The sequence below is a fragment of the Atractosteus spatula genome, chromosome 15 (assembly GCF_055471065.1).
Source record: "Atractosteus spatula isolate fAtrSpa1 chromosome 15, fAtrSpa1.hap1, whole genome shotgun sequence".
Classification (NCBI taxonomy): domain Eukaryota; kingdom Metazoa; phylum Chordata; class Actinopteri; order Semionotiformes; family Lepisosteidae; genus Atractosteus; species Atractosteus spatula.
The window spans coordinates 14,612,322-14,630,657 of NC_142720.1; the positions used below are offsets into that span (position 1 = coordinate 14,612,322).

Here is an 18,336-nt window from a genome sequence, read left to right on the forward strand (position 1 = left end):
ACAGCAAAAGCCAAAGTACTTTGAGTAATCATGAAAAGACAGAAAAAAACAACCTTGAGGCACAGTCCTTTTTCTTGCCAATATCCTCTTTACCCTTGATTACATCCCAACAGAAGGAAAACCATAGTCTGTCTGAATTCACTGAAATATCGAACTGTAAGTGACATAAGTAAGTTTTCTTCTCGGTTCCAAACCATTTTAATTGGGGACTACATTTAAGAAAATGGAAAAAAAAAATCTATATTCGACACAGAGGTAAGTCAATAAGTAGTGATACTAAAAAACTTATTTTCTATTTCATCTCCCAGATCCACTGCATTAGTACTGTAGGTGTGTCAAAGCAGAATAGAAGTCCATTGGCACACATGCATTCTCTTGCTTCTAGACAGACTTGCTCACTCTGCCTGCCTGAACACTGAAGATTGTAATTGTTGCGGGTTTAATTTGTTGCAGTCATATACTTCTGACGTGACACCACTGGGGTCCTAACTCTCTCCAGAGCTCCAGCAATAACATTTGAGAAGTATGAGGACCTCGTTCTTGGAGGCTCCAGTGTGTCTCCACCAGTAAATGCAGTGCCAGTTTAAGCTCTGTGACCCAGACATTGAGGGTTTGAGCAGTTGCCATGTCACTGGCTGACTGTGTCTGGATTGAATGCTGCTGAGATAGGTTTGGGATCAGTCAGCCAGGGCTCTGCGCACTTTCCCGTCAGACAATGGCTTCTGTCATTGCGGGCTTGCAGTGATGTCAGTGAGAGAGCTGCTCTTCCAATTAGCTTTACCTCTTCTGTCAGGCCCAGTGCAGCATGTCACTTACTGAATGGCTGTGCAAATGTGTGTGACACAGGAGCACGTCCATGTTTCTCATTCTCTTCCAAGCAGGTACACAGGGGCCAGTACCAGACAGTCAGGGTTTCAAAATAATGGCTAATTTCAAACTGAGTGGTATGTAATAAAAATAATTACCAATTACAAAACGTTTTTAAAAAGAAAAGAACATTGAAAATTCTTTATTTTGTATTTTCTTATGATATCCTTCAGAACCCCATAGACAAATTGCATTGTTGTAGTATTATGCATGTGAGTTTGAAACAGCCCATGGTTTCTTTTTAAGGGATCATATTAATCTTATTTAGCTTCCCTAATAAGTATATTGTGTTGTGTGTGATATGTACTGTACATTCTATAACCTTATAATATCCTTATAAGAACTAGAACATTGACACAAATTACCTTTATGAATCTGTTCAATACAGATTTAAAATTTAATTAAAACTAGAGATTAAAGAACAAAGATTAAAACCAGTTCACAGGTTTTGGTCTGGCATTACAGCCATCATCGTGTGCAAGATAAACTCTTTTCTAAAGAAATGCACAAAAAGACATGAAAAATTACAGTATTAGAAAAGCAAAAACAAATAACAAATGACTCTGTCCATGTTCTTCTAATCTGTGTAAATTCTCCAGAAGACATTACAGGGTTCTTGTGGATGTATTCCACCCTCCTCATTAATTAAAGGAAACCCAGTGTGTTTCTGTTAGAATAAACCCTTTGTTCTTTCTTTCATGATTGGAGTGTGTTAATAGCAATACGGTAACAATGTTCATATCTAGATGATTGTAGCATATCAGACACAATCAAATGTGTTCTGTGACCACAGTGTAGGCTGCTTTGTGTTCTTTTAACTTTTGATGAGAAGTACAACCAGTCTAACCAATATAAACAGAATGGTCACACATTGTAGTGATTTTGTAAACCACATTTTGGTTGTGTTCCATCGGAATGTCATGTTTAGAGAGGCACAATATTTCTTTCAAATACTGAAGTTAGTCTTGACATCACAGTACAGTTCATATTTGCAAATTAATCTTTTTACGTGTTCAGAGATACCTGGGACACAAGGAATTGTGATTATTAGCTTCAATAGTGGATTCATTGTTGGGCTTTTTAGTTATTTGTATCGCAACCTTTTATGATCTACAAAGATAATCACAACCGGCCAGTTGTGTGGTAAAGTATTCAATGTCAATGTTTAACATCTGCACAAATTTGCTGCAAATGTCCTTTTTTCACAAGCTAGCCAGACTCCATTTCATAGATAAAGGGCATTCATACAGTACAACTGTGAACATACATTATCTTAATGTTTGATTTTGGACTTGAGGAAGACAATTAATATTCTGGAGTTTAGTTTGGAAAGTAAAGGTAAACAGGTAAACCGTGCATATAAAGAGCTTGTACTCCTTGGTTGGAAACACTACCCAAACCTTTACATACAGTTTTTGAGTTATGTTTATCCTTATCATTCCTTAATGTCATCAAAATAAGTTGAAAGCACATAACGTTCTGCTATATTGAGGGAATAGTGATTAGGGCACAGGACTTGTGAACAGTAGATTTGTGTTTAATGTGTTTAAATCCCAAATGGGGCACTGATATAATACCTTTGTACGTCACTTAGATTGCTTCATATAAATTGTTCAAAATAACCTCTCTTCGTTATTTCATTGTAGATGACAATTGTTTCTCAGTTTACAAATCTAGTTAAAGGATTTTCAATATTATTTAACAGCAGCATTACAACCTTGTACCTTGTACTGTAGGAGGTGTTGTCCTTCTGATGAAATGTGAAACTGAGGTCTAATGAGTACTTGGCCTTTAATGATCCCAGGGCATTTTTTTTTTTAAAGTGAAAGGGGTGTTAACTCCAGCGTCTTAAATAAATTCCATTCTGGGCTTGTATAATCTGGCCTTCATAAAGTTCTCCCTTAATTCAATTTGTGCAGCAATTTCTCAGTTCCCCACCATACCATATTATACAGGCATCTCTCATGTACAGTAAGTGCTGCACTTAAGTAGTTCCTTCTTGTATGGAGAGAGTTTTGGGATACTTTAGGATGAAAAGCATAATATAAATGTAAGTACTTATTATTAATTTTATTATTGTTGTAATAACATATTAAGAGACAATTTTGGATTAAGAGAGAATTTGAGTGATTTATATACTGATGTCATGTTATCCCATAGAGCTTTTAGAATGTGCTTTGTGTTATACTGTACATAAAGCACAGACGAATCTGCCAATCTCTAGTGATATGGCTTCTGCCAGCTCAGAAGATTCCTTTGGTTTTGTTTCTGCACTGTGATGTCACTCATCTCAAAGATCAGGTGGCAGAGCTTGAATTTGGCTATAATGAATTATTCACTGCAAGTTATCCTTATATTTGCCTGTAGAGACTAAATGTAATGAAGGAATTATAGTTCTCAACCAAAAGGAGTTGCTACAGTTTCCTATTTTGTTACTTTGTATAGCTTTGACAGCTAATATAAATACTTGTATTAGAATGGCTGATGCTGAAAGCTCAGACTATTACACAGCAGGTTTTGCAATGCTTGAGGTGGTGTTTATTTTGGAAGGACCTTTATGCACAACTACAGTATCTCTTTTCACACATCACATAGAATAGGTTACTGAACCTTTACAGTAAGATGTGTGGTATTCAGGAAATATTACATTGCACATCATTACTACCTTCTAGCCTGATCTTGTTAGATCTCAGGAGCTAAAAAAAGACTGTTCTTGGCCAATACAGGGATGGGAAATCTCTAAGAAAAAGCAGGTTTCTGCTGCGTTGGTATACAAATTGGTGGATTTCTGTCCCTCTGGACCAGATTTCCACACCAATGCTCTATTACAATGACTGGGGACACTATGCTGTCCCATCCCATGATCCCTCTACGTGGGTGTTAAAGATGCTATTACACTATTGGTAAGAGTAGGAGTGTTAATGCTGGTGTCCTGGCTACTACTTTGGAGTATTCTACTTTGGATTTGCACAATCTGGCCTATCTAAATTTCACTGTAGTTCAATCAGAGAAGCAATTTCTCTGTTCACTACCTGATCTGATGTGCAGTGAGACTGTTGAAGTACATGAAGGCTGCTGCACATCATCCAGGTGACTTCTACACTTCAGCAGTGGATAAAGTTGGTCCCCTCCTCCATGTAGGATATATTCCTGTATATATAGTACTTGGTGGGCAGTCAACACCTGTTTATGCGATTCAAAACTAAACATGCACTTATCCTAGAAAGTGCAGAAATTGCTCCTGCAGGGCTTAGTTCTAAATGATTGGAAAGACTCCTTCCCTTGCAAACAGGCGCAAATCTTCAGGAGCCTATTTCTTGTTTGCATTTTGACTAACATTCCAAAATACAATGTGCTCATTACGAAAAAGATATTTTAGACGACCTACTTAAAATTACTATAATTTAAAAATGATTTTACTTAGATTTCTTTAAATGGGAATCCCACAGTATTTTCAAGTCAAACGACAGTTTGTGGCTTATTTATTGAGAGGAAATTAGTCTTCTTATTGCTCACATAACATGATAACTATTTAGTGCTGCTGAACATGTCACCAACATCCACTGCACATCATAAGTGAGATTTCCAATCTGAAGGTTTAGACGTTCAGATGTGTGCTGATTATGTTTGTTTTGGGGGCATCGTAAATTGCATTCTGTGTTTTATGTTGAAAGCACAGTTCTTGTTCTGTCGGAGTGCTGCTCTGCATGGCAGGGCCTATTAAGTGATCATTTCCCAGACAGACCTGTCAGGCTCTTCTTCCCTTCCTCCCTTAGCCCTGGAGGCCGGTTGTAAAGTGTAATAGGATAATGGAGCTTAGTGATTGACAAATGCCCTCCTCCTTCCAAAGGCTGAGGAGCTCTTATTTATTACAGGAATAAAAAGGCTGTAGAGAGCAATGGGCTTTATGAAAGCTACCTTCTTATATTGTAAAGTACTTTTTACAGGGTTTTCATCCCTAAATGTTCACTGCACACTAAACTGTCAGTCTGGCTGTTATCTGCAGAAGATGGAGAAGCATCTGTATTTACTGAGTATCAGTTCTGGGATATTAAAACTACAGGCTTGCTGCTCATTTCTCAGTCCCTGGAAACTGTGTTTGATGTATTAACATGAAAGGATTATTCTATTTTCTCCTTCTGTGCAATTGTGCTGATTAATCACATTTCCTTGACAAACCAAAGTGGTGAAGAAAAAAAAATCAAAGTGTTTTGCAACACCTTATTTTATCTGTTTCCCATTCAGGATGCCCTGGGGCCAAGAAGACTGAGTTTCTAACCAGCGTCCTGGATGCTCTGTCTACGGATATGGTGCACGCAGTGACTGACCCCTCCTCTGCTGCCAGGTGGGCTTCCCTGTCCCCGCAGGGGGAAGTACAAGACAGGAGGTCAGCAGTGTTCTCAAAGAGTGTCATAAAGAGACAGTGAAAGTCAAGGGACTAGAATCATAGGATTCTGTACTTTTATCTGTGTTACACAAGCCTAAACTATTACTTGTGCTTTGCCTTGAGAATGACTCAAGAAATAAATGTAATATGTGAGTAAAACTCCCACAAAAGGTGCAATTATATCTTTGAGATTTGAGGGACCTGTTATTGACTGGGCAACTGCATATCAGTACTCTTTAAAATGTGATACTAATGCAATGAAGTAGGTTCATTGTATAATTAATGAAGAAGTTTCTCCTCTCAGTAAATCGATAATAAATTTCCAACTCTGACCTGATACCACTGACACTACTGCTCTTTGCTACCCTTTGCTCAGGATGTGCGAGCCAGACCCCAACCATACTCTGGAGGAGAGGGTGGTCCACTGGTACTTCAGCCAGCTGGACAAGAACTCCAGCGGAGATATTGGCAAGAAGGAGATCAAACCCTTCAAAAGATTTCTGCGCAAGAAATCCAAACCCAAGAAATGTGTGAAGAAATTTGTGGAATACTGTGATGTAAGCAACGATAAGGCTCTCTCCTTGCAGGAGCTCATGGGCTGCCTGGGAGTAACCAAAGAGGAAGGTGAGTGAAGCTGTCCTAAAACAGTAATACTAAATACACACTTTCCTTCCTGTTGTTCTGGCCTGGCACGTGGCCATTGCTACAATTGCCCCCAAATAAGCCTAGAGAAGTGACAATGTTATGTGTTTGTCAAGCTCTGCTAGTGTACAGTTTTAGACCTCTTTTGACAGATATAAATAGACAGAATGGAACATTTTCACAATGTCAAGGACATATTTTCTATGATCAGGTAAAAATGCAAAAACATGTTTTTCAGAACGCATGGCTACATGACTTATACAAATGATCGATGTCATAAAATGCAGATTTTCTTGCAAACTGTTTTTAACATTCAGTCTTTTTAGTAAATCCAAATATTATTCAGTGATATTGGCCAGAACTCTTTGGCAATTTTATGCAGCAGTTTTAAACAAATCTTTATTTTTTTGTTCATCCTTACACTTACTGTACAGCTGTTGACATTATTTGTGTTTAATAATATGTGTTTAATAACGTTATGTGTTAAATAACTGACATTCAGTTTTGACTACCTGGTCAAGACTGGAAATATTTTGTTAACCTTTTCCCCCCTCACTTAGGGCCCAGAAGTCCTGTTGATGGCGCTTCCTCTACCAGACAGGTGGGTGACATTCCAACATTGAAGGGAGGCTGTGAGTTATTTCACACCACCAGTTTGGGTTTCACTTGAGGGGGTTGTGAACAGTGGTATACACATTTCAGATCAGCACAGAACTGTATTGTAGGTTCACTGGCGTGATGCTAGAGGGTACAGTTGTCTGAATGTGAGATCCAGATGCCCTAAACATTTGCTCGATATATTGTACAAAATGTATTCTTATGCATCTGCTTCGTCTTTTATACTTTTGCCTGGATATCATCAAAACTTTGACTCTTAAATTACAAACCTAGTACTTGATGGAAGGTTTGCTTCAGTTAGAGGGCAAAAAAACTGAGAACTGGCCTTGTCACTTATAATTGCAGGTGGGTCATTTTTTTCATTCAGTCTAGACCTTTGTGCAAAGCTTTGCATTCCTTTAGAAGAAAAAACGCCAATTTCTAAGGTTCAATTTAAAAAGCAAAAACTTTGTAAATGCCTTTGTAACCATTTTGATTTCCTTCTTTTTCTTCTTTCCAGCAAGCCTCCAAGAAACAAGGCTGAAAATATGAACTTCTTGCGGCAACACTTTTTTAATTCTCTCTGAGATTGTTTCCTCACCAAATGGCAATGAAAACCATAGTATTTGCACTTTGTACTTTAAAATGTAAATTCACTTTTTAGAAGCAAGGTATTTAAGCAGACTTTTGAATCTGTGAAAGACGTAAGTAGTTTTCATGTCTTTTGTTAAAAAATTAACACATACAATGTATGTGTCTTTTGTGTCTTAAAGGTATGGCTTCTAAGTTGTAAAAGATTTCTTGTATATGTGTTTCATTTTGTTTTATAGTTTATTTTTAGTTGCATTTTCCTAGAAAAAAGAATAGACTTTGGGTTCAATTGCTGAAGCTATAGCATAGAGATACTGTGTTAATTTCCCATCTGATTTAGCACTCATTTCAGAGCAACAGTACAGTAGTTTTAAAAGTGTGTATTAAACATGACTTGATGCAAAGTAAATGTTGTTATTAAAATGAATTAATAGAATTAAAAAGCCTTTTTACACCTTTTTCAAAAATATTTTGTCAATAAATAACAAAAAGGTAAACTAATAAACATGTTTATCACAAGACATTCAAATGGCTCCTTGACCTTTTTTAAACATGTTCATATTTTAGTTGTATTCTGTGTTGCTCTTTTTAATTTTATGGTGCTTCTTTCTGGTTTAACACAACTCAACTTTCTTTTTAGGATAGTGTACTGTAAAAACATTTACAAGCCTATTATTCCTGTTGAATGAAATTCATTTTGCTTTCCACTTCAATGATCCATTTCTGTTTTGTCATAAGTTATTAAGTATTAAGTCATATTCAGACTGAGATAGCATCTGTTGTCATTACTATCAAAATTAATGCTGCCAACATAAATGTTGGAGCAGTTACACACAATTTTGCAAATTGGATTGGTGACTATTATTGAAAAAAGAAAAACACCCTGCATTTTAAGGATATTTGGACACTGATCCTGCCCGTGGCACCCTACTTTCAGGCAGGGGGATTTCCATTACAGGTTTAAATAACATCTGTTGTTCCTGCTAGAAGTGCCTTCAGAACAAAGAGTGAGGAGGTGAAAGCAGATGTACACTCCACCAGAAGGGAAGGCACTCATTCTTATCTTGGCAAAGGGAGTAACTTAAATCTCTTCTCATAATCATACAGCTTTAACATATAAAATGCATATGTCTCGAGTCGTAAGTACTATGATAGGACTACGATTTTCCAGATTATTTTTCTATGCATTTCTTGGTTCTGCTATCTGTATTATGATTTTTTAGTTGATGTAGAACACTGCAGTTCTGTGGTCTGGATGCCTCTTATTATACAATTTTAAAAATATGGGATACATAAATGCCCAAGAAAATATACACATGCAAAACATCTCTGAAAAAGGAATCTATTTTTTAAGGAAATTCCTCACAAAAAGAATGGCTTTAAGTAGTTTCTTCAATATAGCTTTAAGACTGAAGCTCTGCCCTGCTCTATAAATTATTTTTAATGATTTTTCCACACAACAGAAAACGTGGTTATGAGTTATGGGTAAAGAAATGTTAAGGCTCTGTGTAGGTGGAAACAGTGAATATTATGGTTACACAAATATTAATTATATAGTATTTCGATGTCATCAAACAACTGCTATCAACTTCCAAGTGATTAGCCTGTGTTATTAAAAGAAACCTACTTATCAGTAATATTATAGATCTAAAGAAGAAAAGAAATGGAATTTATGAAAACCCAATTAGCACTAAATAACTTTTAATGTAATAGATACAGATTGTGTTTGGAACTTAATCAAAAACATAATCTTATCAGATCGGCAGTAGTCTAAAAAAAACAGTGTCACTAAAGAAAGATTTGCCAGTTGATTTCTAAGCAAAAATCACTTAGGCAGCAGAAGGGTTTGGTTATAATTATAATACATCTCATGTGTGCATTACTTTATGTAGCCGCAAAAAGGTCATTATGTCTTATTCCACACATGAACAGAGCAGCTGTGGTAGTTTTTAAAAAAGAATATTTAGAATTATTAGAACACTATTATGTCATTTCTCCAATAACCTTGATGATGTTTTAAGTTGCTTCATCTATTTTTACTTGTGGTAATCATTACAGGATGGAGGAAACTTAACTGCTGAAGTGGATTATACTTGAATGAAATCATTTGCCAAGAATTCCCTTTTCAATTATATTTTATTAGAACAAGCCACATTATACTAAAACACATTGCACAGACCATCTGATTATTGGAAGAAATCATGTGAGCCATCACTAGAGCTTTTGACTAAAAATAAAAGCTGCATTTTAGTCTTGATATTTTTGTTATTTATGAGCATCAATTATGATTTAGCACGAAGTTGGTAAACCGCTCATGAAGAGCCCATATAACACATCTTAGTCATTGGGTTATCTTATTGATACAACACTTCAATGGATTCTTTTGAAGAACAATCTGCAGCACTGATTTTTAAACAGTGGTACTTTTACTTAAACTGTTTAAACTTTTACCGGTATGTAAACACCTTTCCAGTGGTATATAGCAGCAGACATTATCAACTGCAGGCTCTCCTTTACCACTCCATACTTGTCCCGTTTTACACATCCATATTCCTTTTCTGCTAAGGTTTGTTATACAGTATCAATGATATTACGGCTCATTTGGGCACACTACTCTCCCTGTCTTGAAAAAGTGGTACTTAAGCTAAAAAGGCTGAAAAACATTACTCAAAAACTTATCGTCCATAGCCAAGAGTCACAGTTTCTTTAATAAATACAGACCTCAGCTGATTTCTTTCACTGTCAGTCTATGTACAAAAAGGAAACTCCCATCCGGCTCATGTAACATGACATAGTACCAGCCTAGTGCTGTAAAAGTATTGAATGTACGTGTACAGAAGAATTGTTAAGACCCGTCATCATGCATTTTGCAGAGGGAGGTCCTTCTTCACCGGCTCCCTTTAACTTTTTTTTTAGGAAAGAACTTAGCTAAAGGGTTTCATACTAATTCAAATAGGAGATAGAGCACAGTCATCCACATATGGAGACTTAGTAACTGTAGATTCGGAACTAATGCAAAAACAAACTTTTTATGCTGCGTGGTTAATGCTTGGAACAGTGTACTGGAGCCATGCGGTTATATCCAACATGCTGGGATTCTTCAAAAATCAGTTAGATGTTGTCTTTGGATTATAAAAGACAGGTCTGATGGGCCAAAGAGTTCCTGCTCTGAACTCCTGCTTAGTTTGTTATTTGTGTCTTCTGGTCCTGGTTGGCTGCCGCTAAGCTGAAAGTAACTGGGTTCAGATTTTCTCTCCCTTAATCAAATTTTACTGAAGTCCTGTTTATCCTTCGTTAAGTGCCTTACAGCAAAGCAGTATCCTTGTTGTTTGGTGGTAACCAGAATTGACCTTGAATTCTCTGTAATGAATGGTTTTAGCGTTACATTTCCTAATATACCGTACATACCACACATTTGACTACACATTTACTGCCTCACACTGAAGCCAGTTCACTCATTGTTTGTTGTTGTCCAATGCCACGCCAGTGATTTTTATGCACATTTGTTTCAGTAACTCATGCCGTATTTTCTATTCTTTTTGTATTTTTCATTTTGTACCCGATCAATTTGGAATCACCAAGGATTTTTTTAATGGCCAGACTCACAGCAACAATGCTGCATAGGCAGAAGAAGGATGGGCAGCGGAGATCCTCTGATGTTCCCTCCTGTTGAGCTGTTCATCTTGTGATTATACTGAAACCTCCAGTAGAGAACTACAGGAGAAGTGCTTTCCTCTCCAGTGTCATTTCAAAACTGCACATACTCTGGAGGCCATAAGGTTCATTGTTTTGCTGAAAGAGCTCTGTCTTTCTAATACCTACAATACACTTGGTGCTTAGTGGAGCTCTATCAATTTGTGTACTGTCTTGATAATATATAAGAAAAGAAACACAATGTTTCAACTGTGAAGCCTTCTCTACGTGTCACCTGAAGATGTAGCTACCTACTTGAACTAATATGTCATATATTCTTACTATAAACATCATCTATGCTTGTGTTGAATAAATCTTTTGTGACCAAAAGTTTCACTATAAACTAAGTAAGATCTGCTACCCAAAGTAAATATAACCTTTTTACAAAATCTTGACATAGAGCACAAATAACCTAACCTCTTTCTTTTTTAGTGATCATACTTAACTATGTTTCCAAAATCATGAAGCAGCATTTCACTAACTATAGCAGACATAAATTACATTCTTAAAGAACTAATTCATTCTCCTTCTGGAACATATTTTCATAATTTATTTCTAGGTTTTGCATCCAAGTCAACTTATGTCATTGGAATTGTATCCATTCTGGCTAATGCCTGCTGGTGCTGAGAACAGTACTTGTCATTTTCAGCAGGACACAGAAGCTGTGTTATTCTAGGTATTTACAAAGAAAAACATTAATATGAAAGCTAAAACTCTTGGCAGACTCTAGCTCTCATGTCAGCCTTATAAATTAAATGTAATAAATTTCCATTGAACACTTTATAATTTTAGTTGATGCTTACCGTTTCATCTTTTCATACCTTGAGAGAATTTTAAACAATGTCGGTGGCTGTGCTCTGTGATAGGATTAGGTGCATCTGTACATTCAGAACCTTGGATCCTCATTAACTTTGAATTACTGTTGTAATTATGCTGTTCTGTGAGAATTACCTGGTTGATATGTACAAGGGAAGGAAATAACATAAGCTTCTGTAATGATATATTGTATCATATCTAGATATTGGAAATAGTCATATACAGTATATATTTTACTTTCTTTCATAGGTATTAAGGCTTGAATTTTGATGCCAAAAGAGAAGCATTAAAATGGATCACACTCTGAATCCTGAGACAGCTTACTTCCTGACACGAACAGCACGTAAAAGCTATCCTTTCCAAGCCTGGAAAACTGCTTAGGGACACATAAATAACAATAAAAAAATCAGCAAGGCCTGAGATCCCTTAATTACATATCACAAAACACTAACACACGAGTGGATGAATTTTTAGATTTGTCCTCAACCCATTCAAAAAGACCATTCAGCCCAGTGGAGAGATATATTAAGATATACAGTATCGAAGACAATCAGCACCGAAGCATGTCAGTCATAATTGAATATTTTTAACAACTTGACAAATGATTGGTGCTGTTGTTTATATTTCTTCCAGCTAAGTGGGTGTAAGCCAAAACCATCTGGACAGCCATCAGAATTCCCTCAAGTTCATAAAAAAGTATGTTGTCTGAATATGATGGAAAAAAATCTCATTTCCGAATGGATGAATGGCAAAAAAGGACAAATTTCTCATCAACTTTAAAAAGAAGATTTGCCTATTCTCCTTGAGGCATGGATTGATTAAATCATAACCATTTTAGATTGTTTAGATTGTTTCTCTTCCTGTGCCCTATTTATTTGTCCTCTTACCCATTTAATTATGCTGTATAACAATGATGTTTTACTAGGGATTTGTCACCACATTATTATATACAGTAGCTTTAGCTTCTGCTAAGTGTTGGTAGGTAGTTCCATATTTGAGCCACAGTGTCCAGAGATCATCCTGGTTTAAGTGAACAAGAGCACATGACTCTCCCCCTGGAAGGGAAATCAATCCATTATAGAGCCTGTCCCCAGCAAACGCAGGTCCCTATTCATAGAGCTGGGTGGACTGCAGCAGTTGGGGTCAAGTACATTGCTGAAGATACAACAACAACGTGTAAAGCAGGGACTTGAACCCACAACCCACAAGTCAGACATTTATCCACTATGCTATGCTGCCCCCTTCTGCTTTGTGAGCAGGGTTGTGAATATTGATAAAATTGCATTACAGTAGCCTCCAGATATAGTACATTCATACCTCTGATAAGATAGGAAAAAAATATCTGAAAACAGAATACATTGCAGATTGGATACTGGATATTGCTTAAAATAATGTTCATATGTTTTTGTAACTGTATCAGCATTGCACTGAGAAAAGTCAAATTAATCATGAATAAGTAATTGAATTCCAAAAAACAAGGGAGTCACATTTATTCACATCTCTAAGTGCTCTTAGAAATAAAATTCAACAATGTCAGTTTTACAATTACTTTCTGCTCCTTGTAAGTGCAATTGTAGTCTCCAGAACTATATAGAGCCCTCCAAAGGTTTCCTATTAACTTGTGCAGGAGGTAATACACAAAAAACATTCAGTGTTACCATGCATCATCATGCTTAATGTCAGAGACAAAGACAGCAAGCAAAAGGTCATTGAGTTCCACAAGGAATGGGTATAAAATGATCCACAAAAGCACTACTTTCAACTGTAGTGTCCATTTGAAATGTAAAGCAAATGATACAGTGGCCACCCTGCTAGGAATAGGATGCAAGTGTATATTGCCACCACAGGCTGTAACTAATGTAGTTTGGAAGGCAAACACAAATGCAAAGGCAACAGTTGATTTCAATACACACCTGCATCTTCAGGCAAGAAAGTGTTGAAATCTACCATCTGCAGTCACCTGCATGAATCTGGTATTCATATCTGGGTTGCAATGAAGAAACTTGTTCTGAGGGCCAATTACTGAAGGAGACAACTCGAAGCTACCAAACGTAACTTTGACAACCAAAACAATATCTTATGTTCATCAGCAGGTATAAAAAATGAAGCTCATGTTGATAGAAACATCATGCCCAATGTGAAATGCTGTGTGGGGTTGGGTTATTATGTACAGTATATATGGATCCCGGAGCCCTTATTAAGATACAGTAGGAGGAATTTTGCCCAAAAGCCTGGTTCCCCATGCCAAGAAGCTCACGCAGAGCTGGAAATGGACATTCCAGGCAATGACTTAAAGGACACATCCAAGATGAAAAAAATGGTTTGTTGCACACAGAATAAATGTTTTTGATTGTCTATCTCAATCTCAAGCCCTCTATCCAGTTTAATTCAAGAATGGTTCAAATTCAAGAATACACTTGACAAATGGGTTTGAAGGACCTAAAGAAATTCTGCCTGAAGGAATGACAAAGATCCCCCCCCCCCCCCACAAAGTGAAAGAACCCTACAGCATACTACAAGAGGTGTCTTGTCAGTGTAATCCATGCCAGAGGAAGATTTACAAAATACTAACTACAGAGGCGTAAATAATTCAACCTTGCGTTTTGAATTCAATTGTTTATGATAAATAAGAGTTTTCTCTTATATGTAATAAATATTACAATATAAGATTGTAACACTGATGCGCACAAATCTTGGGGGCTCTCTATGTAATGTTTGTTTATTATATACATGTTCCTAGTGTACCCACATAAACAGCTCACACATAAAAGATTGCGTATATAGAGAGATGTCAAAGTTAGAAATTGGTCTAAATGGGTAATAGAGATAATTAAACCTAAGGCTTCGTTCTTTAAAAAAAATCAGTTCTACCAGATACAGTACTCCATGTATGTGCTAGCATAAATTAGGAGCAGGTGTGTGATACATCCTGTTATTTTTATTTTTTTTCCCTGAGAACAAACAATATTGTCTTTCATTCTTGAATTTCTTCAAGGATTATGCCTACAGGGGAGGGAGATCCTTTCATCCCATTCACACAATAAACCTTTCGCTGGTTATCATTTGTGAAGCTGTGATGGTGGAAACATTTCCTTCAAGTCTATCTGCACTTCAGTGGCTGGCAAGTCTAAGCCTTAGGGATTAGTGAATCAGTTATCTGCAGGAATGTGCTGTGGGACATTTTGCTGACAAACTCCTACCAACAGCTGGCCTTTCAGGCAGGTGCACAGGAGTTCCAGGAAAAAAAAAAGTCATCAATGCTGAGCAAAATAGTTAAAATTGTTATAAACCTTCTTGTCTGCTGAAGAGCTTACAGGCAGGAAACATGGTGAGATGTAATATTTGGAATTTCACTTTTTTCAAATTTGATGTAATAATCTGAAAAATAGGTTATAAGCACATTTCTTTTAAAAAGTGAAAATAAATGGAGGTATGCTGTCAATCTAGATTGTGTTGACAGCCAAGACAAGAAGATCATTACTGGCAGATGGCTGCTCTCGATACATATGGAATTCATTTACTTAAACATTGTTAAAAATGCAGAAGTCATTTCTTTGGGGTTGGAGCAGCTGTGATCTATTTTGTCCAAAGGGTACAAGCACTGCATAATGCTTATGTGCTTTTTGCATGTTATGATCCCTGCAACAGAATAACTAGAAGGTGCCTACTTTGTTTCTGTTCCTTTCCTCATCAATTACATCAGTTACCCTGTAAGATAGGTGCCTTGTCATACTCTTAAGTGTCCCATTAAACTGGCTTAATAATATATACATGAAATAGTGATCAAATTGTTAACTCTTATCAACTTATCACTGCAACAAATTCATAAACTTATTATCAGAAAAATGAGAATCTTTTTCCTAACAGGTGCATCTTCCTGAACAGAGATGACATGGGTACAGCCATTATGCTGATTAATATCAACAAGGCTGAACAGTACAGTCTACTGGGAAACTCCTAGGCTGATGGAATGTGTGACCACTGTCGGAAACAATGCATGCTGTACATTTGCGACGCGTGTTTTTCAGTATGTTGCAGATTCTTTTCTGTGCCATTCTTTACCATTCCTGTTGTGCAGCCTGGAGAAGCATGTGCCCGTTCAGCAGTCTTTGCGCCCAAGGTGCCACATGCTGCCTCTGCTCATCCCTCAGATGTTTAATGGAGCTCAAGACAGCTAATAGTGAGAGTAGGGCATCCACAATATACATATCACATTCTCACTTTGAAAGAAAGCCACTGTTAAAGCAGCAGGAAGATGGGTGTTGTCCTGATGCAATGTTGTAGTCACTATGATCCCACAGGAAAGCAACACATTAGGTTCCAGGAATCGATCAACGTAGTACTATCCAGACAGGTTGCCATCAAGCTGTAGTTCTCAACACTACTAAAGCCAGATTGTCATATTTAGACCTCCCCATCTATCTTGGCAAGATGTCATGACTCATGGTCTCCCAGATCATGGTATAATGTTGAAAGATTGTGTTTAGCTGTAACGTTTTGCCAGATCAGAAATTGCTGGCTGTGAACACCTTAGGCGGTGAGGAACAGTGCACAGACTTATTCCAGTTTCCAACATATGAATGGCATGAAGGAGTTGTTCACTTGAATAGCAGGACATTTTACTTCCTATGTTTTTCTTTCTTGATTTTCAGCAGGTTTGACATTCAACAGGTTAAATCACCATATGTCCTGCACCCCATCACAAATGACATCACTCATCACTAATTCTCACTAATGAGATGATGTAGTGCTCATGCAAGTCAAAGTTATTTGAGTATATCATTTTTGTAAAAACATACTACACAGAGTGACAAATTCATTCTGATGTTCACCATTTACATATACAGTATGTACTGTGTACTTTGTGTACATCGCATTGCATATATTTGTTTCTATATCAGCTATAAATTAATGATAGTAAAGTTTAGGAGATAATCTGCATCAGTTCTGTATAAATATGGCTTGCTTCTTGCGTAAATGAAAGTGATCAAAGAAAGGCAACATAGAAAGATTCTAGCAAATTTCCTTCTGTGAGCCCTGTATAAGTCCTGATTTTGTTGATGTTCTGAAAATTAGATACAATAAATGTAAACACTTTTATCACCACAGATACTGTATGTAATCAACTGCCATGCCACTTTACACTATGACTCATGAGCATGACAGGGTGACCAAAACAGTGGAATACAGAACAGTCATGTAATACAGTGTGATGAGATGAGTAATTTTAGTGAGTAGGTACGGTATAGAGATAAGTAAACTGAGGATGACAATAACTTCGTATTCTAACTTATAATCTAATTATAATGCCTTAGCTCTAGACACATGGAAGAATACACAAAATAATGTTTAAACAAAGATGAACAATGATGAAGGTCACCCTAACAACAGTCTTACTCCAATAATACCAAACCCATGCAGGAGCACCTTCTTTCATTTGTCTCCTGGGTCTGCAGCAAAATAGAGGAGAAGTCTTGTGAGAACTGAGTGCCAAACCTGCTGACACATGAGAAAAAGTATTTATTTTAATAAAGAAGCACAATTAGCTCTATCTTCTCTGTCAGCACCCACACAACTACCCAGCCCCAGTGTCTCAGAGTGCCAGATCACCAGAACTGAGCTCATGCTCGCCACAGTTAATTCTGGTGTGGAGTCAGATTTTCTAGATTATGTCTTATGAGCTGCAAGTACATAAAAGCCTAAGAGACGTCTAAGACCAGGTTATGTTATTCTATGAATACAAACAATAACCAGTTGAACCTGGCCATTTGAGAGTCATCAGAAATTTTTCTATTTTCCTACACATCGCAATATAAAAATGCTGTTTCCCCATGTGACCTTATTTTTTACCTCATAACCTTTAAAAATATATTGTATCTCCTTTGATGGTTTCCAAATAGCCCGGGGTTCTCTGCATGCGTACCTCTGTGTTCCAAGGTGTCTGATACACCGAGACAGTGATACATGATACAGCCAATTTACCATTTAGAGGGACTTGCCATCTCATGCTTTTATAGATGAATAAAATGTCTGGCTGCTTAGCTCTTGAATATGTTGAACAATAAGATTCTTTTTTACAATATAATTGAGAGGATTTCTTAGATGATGAGTTATATGTAAGGTGATTCATAAATCATGCAATATTGTAGGGGGCATTATGAAAATTGTGGGGTACGTGGAGAATCGTACACTTTAAAGACCTGCTGGGCCTCCAGAGGGACAATCTTTACTTTGAAAAAAAGAAGCCAAAACAACAGAACACTGGTAAAGTATTAAAATTACTATAAGTCATGGTGGTTACTACTTTGCAATACGCATTTGTTCTGTCATTGTATATATGTGCATCTTCCCACTACAGTGCTATAATGTCAGTGGAAATGTGGACCTTGTCTAGTTGTGCATTGTACTGGCAATTCATTAGATGCATACAATATATTCCAACATGTTCATTCAGACACAATTTGTATTTATGTTCTGGACAATATTGTATCATTAATTACAAAGCTAGTTAACTTTTTCTGCTACACTTAAAATAAACCATTAAAAATTAAGCATCCATGAGTTTTACATAGCACCAAAAAACTGCTGTAGAAAGCTTTCACAGTAACACTGAACAAGTAGATAAAATATAAAACTATTCCATTTACATATATGAAAAATTAAATCTATTTCAGATGTATAAAACAGAGAAAATGATCACTTAAAATTTAATGGGTGTTGTTGTAGAACCCATGCGACAATAT

The 18,336-nt window shown here is 36.7% G+C and overlaps 1 protein-coding gene across 4 annotated transcripts in view; it reads left to right on the forward strand.

Annotated features, from left to right (window-relative positions):
- smoc2 (SPARC related modular calcium binding 2) overlaps window positions 1-7,604 on the forward strand; it is a 36,015-nt gene extending 28,411 nt beyond the window's left edge. For 2 of the 4 annotated variants that reach the window (XM_088934320.1, XM_088934321.1), the window contains exons 10-13: window positions 5,113-5,254; window positions 5,631-5,878; window positions 6,457-6,497; window positions 7,014-7,604. In XM_088934320.1, coding sequence (XP_088790446.1) covers window positions 5,113-5,254; window positions 5,631-5,878; window positions 6,457-6,497; window positions 7,014-7,037 — 455 coding nt within the window. In that variant the 3' untranslated portion in view covers window positions 7,038-7,604. The remainder of the gene's footprint in view (window positions 1-5,112; window positions 5,255-5,630; window positions 5,879-6,456; window positions 6,498-7,013) is intronic. The other 2 variants (XM_088934322.1, XM_088934323.1) reach the window with 1 other exon arrangement.
- Window positions 7,605-18,336: the final 10,732 nt, after the last annotated feature.